Source organism: Cyprinodon tularosa, unplaced genomic scaffold (assembly GCF_016077235.1).
Source record: "Cyprinodon tularosa strain WSP-4 unplaced genomic scaffold, ASM1607723v1 ctg46, whole genome shotgun sequence".
Taxonomy (NCBI): Eukaryota; Metazoa; Chordata; class Actinopteri; order Cyprinodontiformes; family Cyprinodontidae; genus Cyprinodon; species Cyprinodon tularosa.
In genome coordinates this window covers 357,623-364,980 of record NW_024039185.1, presented here as the reverse complement: position 1 = coordinate 364,980, position 7,358 = coordinate 357,623, and the positions used below count along the sequence as shown (strand labels likewise).

Genomic DNA, 7,358 nt, shown 5'->3' with positions numbered 1-7,358 from the left:
CACAAAAAAGAGACAACTTTAAATGTTTTCTTTTATTGTAACTTTAAAGAAAAATTTCAGTCCAACTCGACTGAACACATTTGGGGAGCAGTGCATCCATTAAAATCTAGTTAATGTGATTCTAGATAAATGTAGTGGGCCAGTCATTACGGTTTACTGGTTCGGTTCTAATTCCCAGTAGGCCACTGCTGCATCTGATCCTTCACATGTCGACACTACAGACCGTTTAATTAAAGGAAGGGAGAAGGTGAAACTTGCAGAGAGGATATTCATCACCAGAACTAATAAAAAAAAAAAAATTCTTAACCAATAATGGGCAAAACTCACAAGTTTTTACTTTAGAGGTCATAAAATATTTTTTTTTCCCCCAATACTACAACTTTAAAATCCGTTTGGGGTCTGAATTAGAAACGTAATAAATCAGGACAGACATTCAAGAGAAGCATGTTACCACGACACAGCAGAAAGAACGCCTCAGAGGGACAGAAAACCAGATAGGACGGGCCTTTTTAGACTAACGCATATTTACAGACCTTTATTTAAAAGAAACATAAAAAAAAAATATATCATTAGAGGAGTAAAATCAGTTGGCTGTTATGATTGCAGGATTCGCAGCCTGGACTGTGTTTTAATTTCTCTTTTTTTGTTGACTTATTTTAATACAAATACAGCCTTCAAATAAGAACAGATCAACCGTCTCCCAAATCCAGAAAATTTGAAACAGTGCTAGAAAAGTGATTTCATACCACAGCTTAGTTGTGAGCATGGACTGCATTACCAAACAAAGCAAAGGTATGAAGACGGTGAAAAAAGGCAACTACTATGTTTAACAAAAACAAAAAAACATAAGGGAGCAAGAGGTGAGAGACGGGAGGAGGAGGCTGTGTGTCATAGCAGATGCTGTTTGGTCTTCAGAAGTCCCCTGTGTCCCTGTCTTCCCCTCGACGGGAGTCCGACCTGCCGTTCATGCTGTCCCTCTTGTCTCGAGAACGATCTCGAGACGAGCGCTCGCGGTCCCTGGATGACCTACGAGGGAAAAATGGCGTAGTTTTAACCAATCTACTTTTCCCTCAAGCATTGCGCATCAGAATCTAACAGAATCATCGGCCTCAGAGAAAAAAAAAAATCTATGTAACACCAACTGATCCTAATCACTTCTAGTTTTGAATAAGGTTGTTTTATTCTGTATGTAAATATCTGGTTTGATGAGATGATAAAAGTGACTGATGGAGATGAAGAGAAAAAGCCTTTCTGAGCTCTCCGTCTGTCCAGATGCAGGGACACCTCAGCTGTGTGTGTTTTGTACTCACTTATGTCTGGAGCTCTGCTCATGGCTGTGACGATGCCCTCTGCTGCGGGACCGGGATCTGCTGCGATGCCGCCTCTTTCTGTCCTTGGAGCGAGAGCGGGAACGGCGCCGGTCCCGCGACGAGGAGCGGGAGCGCCTCCTCCTGCGGTCACGTGAACGGGACCTGGTTTAAAGAGACACAATGAAATATTTTTGAATTCTTATATTCATTAAGATAAAGTTATTCAAAAACTGTTTAAGAATATGCTAAAAAAAAAAAATGATAAAGACAGATGAGTTTAATTGCTGACCTTCTATGCTCTCTGCTGCGGGACCTGGTCCTGGGAAATAAACAATGAATTGTTGAATGAAAAAAAACAATCATGCTTAATTCCACACTTGGAACGATCACCACAAAACTAGATGTGTCAATTTACCTTTTTCGCATCCTTTCCTCCTTTTCTCTCTCCTCTCTCCTCTTTAGGCGCTCCTGGTTCCTTTTCTCTTGCTTCTCAACCACTGTTTTCTGTTACAAAGGAAACATTGGAAGTTAGAAATAATTTCCTACAAACTCACCCAGTAAGCTTTTCATTAGCAGCGAGAAGTAGCACAAGCTGCGGCAGTTTGATGCCTACCTTTAGCTGGTCCAGTTTCTCTCGGATTTGGATGAAGCCCAGGTGAAGCTTCCCACCAAAATGGTCAGCCAAGCGGCGGTCGTTGTCATGGAGACCCAAGTAGGCGGAGCAAACCTCACAAACACGAAGTTTCTGTTGCTGAAAGCTGGAGGCTGGCATGGAGTTTCTATATTCTTCCTGCAGGACAAAAACGAGATGGATTAAAACCCACAACATTATCATTTACATTAAGAACAAGATCCCCACAGAAAACACCAGTTCTCCCTGCTCACCTCTGCATCCTTTTTCCTGGTTCGAACTTTCTCCACTTCCTGCAGAACCTTCTGAGCCTCGTCCACATTCCCCTCCGCTCCGAGCTGCTCAGCCTTGGCCAGAAGCTTCCCGATCTCCTCATTCAGCTCATGGACTTTCTCCGCCTGAAAGGCATCCATACAGTTTAGGGCCAACACACAATCAGAGGGATAACTAATGTTCTAGTTGGTGTGTGTTTTACCTTCGCTGCAACCTCTGCACTGATCTCTTCCTGAGTCTCAGCCAGCCGCTTCTTCGCCAACTCTGTCCGTCGGTCGCAGTCGGCAATGAAGGTCTCCAAGTGATCCACGGCCTTTAGGGGTAAAACACAAAACATTTAGCGGAAAGAATTTTTTTTTTAAACAAGTTAAGGCTAGTTACTCCTTTAAAATGGGTAAAGAGTTGAGATCTTTACTTACATCAAGTTCAAAGAACAGATCTCTCTCCTTGGAGGCTATTTCATAATCTGCCCTGAGTGCCAGGTCATGGATCTTTGTGCATTCTCCCAGGTCCATACGCTATCACACAAACAAACATCATTCAGGACTATTAAAATCAAACTGACCAATTTATGTAACTGAACATGTAGCAAAAGTTTGAGGCCAGTTTTCATTTATATTCAGTTAAATTGACCCTTTTTTGTCCAGAATGTTTTCGTTGAGACTTTATATGATAAAGACAAAGAAGTTCCTCGTTTTAATGTGGAAAGGTGTGCAATTTTACAATCCGATTCCCAGTAGCAGTCACCTAATTAGTGTGTTTAATTGAATGCAGCTCTTCGCTGAAAGCCTGAAACACTTGTTAGGGAAAATCAGAAAGCCTTCAGTCAAGAGCTTCTCTAGATCCACTGGAGAAAAAAAGGCCACTACAGAGAAATCTTTCCTGCCTATAGACATTAACATCTACAACCATTAGTTCAGGTTATAAATATAAACATTTAACTTCCTTTTGGGATAAAATACCAATTAAAAAAGTGAAAAGTGTGGCATGGATCTATTTTTAAGGCTTTTATTATGACATCTATAAAGTTAACTGCAACCAAAAGACTTTAAACTTCAGCTGTCCTGCTTTTGGTCTCAGTGGTTCAAGCAGCATCATGTAGACCAAGGAAGCTGGCAGAGAGGTAAGGGAGAATACTAAGGGAAAAGTTCACAGCATGGTTAACTTCTCCATCATTATCCCAGGTTTAGAGGGTTACAAGTGGGGTGTAAAACATGGTGGCGTTAGTATTATAGTGAGGGACGATGGCCATAGTTGATGGGAAGTGTGGATGGAGCTAAATCCAAGACAATTATGGAGGAAACCAGTAAAAGGCTGCAGAAAGCTGGTGACTGGGATGGAGGATCTAAGTCCAGTTCGACAACCACCCAAAACATACAGGCAGAAGTTCAGAGAATGGTTTAGATCACGGGTTAGACTGGCCCAGTCAAAGAGCAGACATATCAAATAGGAGGTAGGACTTGGAACCTTAATAGTCCGTTTTCATTCTAACACTATTAAGCTTACAGCTGTCACTGCAGCTAAATGGGTGAAAAAAAGTGAAATACTGAACCTGGGTGACTAATCATAAAACTGCCACACTTTTCAGAATGTTATTTTATCTACCGTTTTTCCCTCTACTTCTAAATGATGCCCTGAATCATGTCGGTCATCACATAAAGCATAAAAACCTTTGATAACATTCAGAGGTCTGACAACCATTACGACACACAGCTGTGTAGGTCACTTACGGTTCCAGACAGGATATCATGCGGACAGCAGTTGAGAAGATGACTTTTGCAGACTCGATCATCGGTGAACTTGACCCTCTGCCGCGTCTCATCACCTGAAACGGATCAAGAAAACAAAAGTGAGAAAAAACCTCACATACTCTACTGAAGGAGCGAGGCATCCAGAACTTTACGTCAGAGTACTGTGACAGCATATTTGGCAAATATAGCTGCTCATACCTAAACTTAATAGATTCATGTCCCTCTTGTTCTTATTTATGAGAAATGTCCTTAAGTATCCCATGAAGGGGTAATTATTCTGGTACAGCAACTTCTAGGATAATCCTGTTTTAACTAATAATAAATATAGCTGTTCATGAACGGATTAGAGGCTGCTATCTTTGGTTCTTACCTTACCAAAGCCCCCCAAAACATGGAAGTGTAAAAGCTTCAATCTAGATTAACATGTTAAGGAGGGCAACGCTGCACTGTGATCACACAAAACGCTGGTGGTAGCCGTGCAAAGACATTTGCTTCTAAATAATGGGATAAATCATATAGTTTCCTTACTTTCCTGAATTTTAGTTTAAATAAAAAAGTTACTATACAAAAAAAATTATTAATTTAGAAAAAAAACAAAACACTTTCTTAAAAATTCTCCAGCCAAGCCTTTCATTTATCTAAAAATATTAAATAAATTCAAAACAAAAAACAAAAATAATCCAAGGGAAAGAAACGTGGTTATACACACTGCGATCAGCACCACATACTGTACCCCTCTGCATCTTCAACATCTCAGCTGCAGAATTTTAAACCCGCTGTAGAAAAGTATAAATGGGAACAGTTTTCTTGCCCATACCTGTAGTAAGAAGTTGGGAGTCATACACAAGTCAAATTGTAAATAAGTTTGCAAAGTTTTTTTTTTGAGTGGACTGCTAAAAACGTGCTTTCTAAAAAACTGCCGTGTAACGGCTTTTAATAGTCGTAGTCAAAGGAGAATTGTTCGTATGGACAAAAACGCAACTAGACGAGTTAGCTCAAGAAGTGTAACACTATTGGTAACTGTAGTGCCACTGAATAAATATATGTATGCATTATTATGCTACTAAAATGAGAGAAAAAAATCTACTTGTTTAGTGATACGATTTAATTGAAAAAAATTAATTCTAAAATAAAAATATATCCGGAATGCAAAGAAATGGTTTGGATATTAATCATGACAGCTTTAAAAATTATGTGTGACTCACGGCTCGATGAACATGAGGCTTTTCTGCAACTCCCTTGCAGATTGATGTAGGCTGGCAATGATACACTGAACCTTAATGAATAAAATAAAGGGGCCACAATTGTTCAGTTTGTATGCAACACATGTATGGGAAGAATTTGATATCAATCTAATCACACATACACCCACAAGCTCACAACACAACCCCACTCTTACTGAACAGATGGAACTATCAGCTCTTCACAGATGATCCACAGTTCTGCTCAAATTACTTTTGACAATAGTTGTCTTTATAAAATGAAAAATTGGCTGCAAAAAAATTTAAGTAGATGTTCGGTAGTGGGGCTGAAGATAAAAGCAGAGCACTTCCAACTAGATGCTCAGGCTTTTTTATTTTTAGCTGAATATGATGAAAATGGAGAATTCTCTTTGAAAAAATAGTTTATAGACAATGCCCTTCAAAAGCATGATAGTTTTATTTTTTATTGCAGCTAAAAGTTTCAATCCACAAATCTGCTTTGATATAAAAATCATCCAGTCTTGGAGTCTCCAGTCTTTCCAGCTTCTAACAAGTTTTCATCAAGGCTGGTCCTGGATTTGGCTCCCTTCATCTTCTATGAACTCTGACCAGCTGCCCCAAAGAAAAGCACCCCTCAGCATGACGCTGCCTCCACTATGTTTGATCAGATCATACCCCAATCGCCGCACATCCCACATGAACCAAATAGTTGGATTATTTTCCACTCCTTGGCCTTACTCATTTGGTTGATAGCAGTTATCACAACTGTGACACACTTTTTTTTAATGGCTGTATTAACAAAGGTCTGATAGAGGACCGAATATTGAGAATACTTTGTAGAATCACATGATGCTTTCTAACAAAACTAAGGCTTTGAAATACATCAACTGCAGTCAAATTTCAATTAAATTTCAAAGCAGCAGATGATTTTCCCTATTTATTGAAACCTAAAGCAAACTGGTTCCAATTGACCATATTAAGAGAATCTTTAAAGACAGGCAGAGAACAAATGAATTAATCACTTTTCTGATTTAAAAAAATATATTTTTTTTAACACTATGCACCGTTTGTGTTCCTCTTCTATTTCAATGAAATATTCTGATTTTTCTAGCTGTAATGTAAAAAATGTAGAGCTATGTCAGATCGTAAAGTGTTAAAACTTTTGCAAGGCACTGTAAACAACCAAATTATGTAAAAGCAAAGTCAATTCTCCAAATTCGATATACTAAACGAATTGTTAAGAAACTGTTAAAAAAGAACTGCAAGATTTAAACCAGGCTGTAAGTTTGATTAACTAAGAACATAAGTGAAAACTTTACTGCCCAAAAAGCTATACAATGTACACGAGTATAATTAGTTAATTATTACCCGCGTTAATGTCAACGCGGGTAAAAAGGCCGAGATAAATTCGATAATTAAGGTCTAATTAGTTAATTTAACAATAATCCCGACTTGGATACGTTCCAGCGCTTGGCAGTATGGCGCCTGAAGGTTCCCAGACTTCACAGTAAACAGTATATGAGCAAAAGCGAACTTAGCCATCATGCTACGTAAGCTAAAATTCCTCAATGTATGTAAATGTGATCTAAAAACAGCGGGAGAACGCGTAAAAGGATCAGTTTGGTATAAATCAAAGGCCTGAATTTAGTTTTACTCTGTAATTGAGCAGCCCTCTGTGGTACATCCATTCATGCAGGTCTGTCCATCACTCGCCAACACAAGCCAGCCTTTAGCAAAGCCTCCATCTTGGCTAGCTCGTTTAGCTTTTCACAGCTACTCACCATCCCTCGCTGTTCCCATCAGCTGGTCGAGCAGAGCTCTCATTTGAGCCTGGGCGGACATGGTCTAAGGTGAATCCGTCGACAGTCAAAACAGTGAAACAGTTATTTAACTTGTTTACAATATTAATAGCTTTTTTCAAACAATCTAACCATCCCCGCTGGCTGCTTTTCTCTATGTCGTGAACTGGCTAGCTTCCGCTCAAAATTGAGGAAATGACGCAAGAATTCTGATGGCACTACGGATCTAAAATTGACCAATCATAAAGCTCTAAAGACCAAGCACGTAAGAATATTTTTAATCCTGAATTTAGGCTGTCAGGATGAAACCTTTCACAAGCATTCGTTAGTGGGACTTAAAAATACATATTTTTTTTATATTGGATCAGACTAGAATACAGCCCTTATCCTTA

The 7,358-nt window shown here is 39.3% G+C and overlaps 1 protein-coding gene across 2 annotated transcripts; it reads right to left on the bottom strand.

Moving 5' to 3' along the window:
• Positions 1 to 17: 17 nt before the first annotated feature.
• On the bottom strand, positions 18 to 7,168 carry luc7l (LUC7-like (S. cerevisiae)). 2 transcript variants are annotated; one of them, XM_038300947.1, is made up of 11 exons: positions 6,949 to 7,134; positions 5,171 to 5,241; positions 3,945 to 4,039; positions 2,634 to 2,732; positions 2,417 to 2,527; positions 2,196 to 2,339; positions 1,924 to 2,100; positions 1,726 to 1,814; positions 1,600 to 1,629; positions 1,311 to 1,472; positions 18 to 1,026 (listed from the first exon to the last, which is right to left on the bottom strand). In XM_038300947.1, the coding sequence occupies exons 4-11, from the start codon at positions 2,727 to 2,729 to the stop codon at positions 912 to 914; spliced, it is 924 nt and encodes a 307-aa protein (XP_038156875.1). In that variant the 5' UTR covers positions 2,730 to 2,732; positions 3,945 to 4,039; positions 5,171 to 5,241; positions 6,949 to 7,134; the 3' UTR covers positions 18 to 911. The 2 variants fall into 2 exon arrangements, with proteins under 2 accessions (XP_038156875.1, XP_038156874.1); XM_038300946.1 differs by lacking the exon at positions 5,171 to 5,241 and having other exon boundaries at positions 6,949 to 7,168.
• Positions 7,169 to 7,358: the final 190 nt, after the last annotated feature.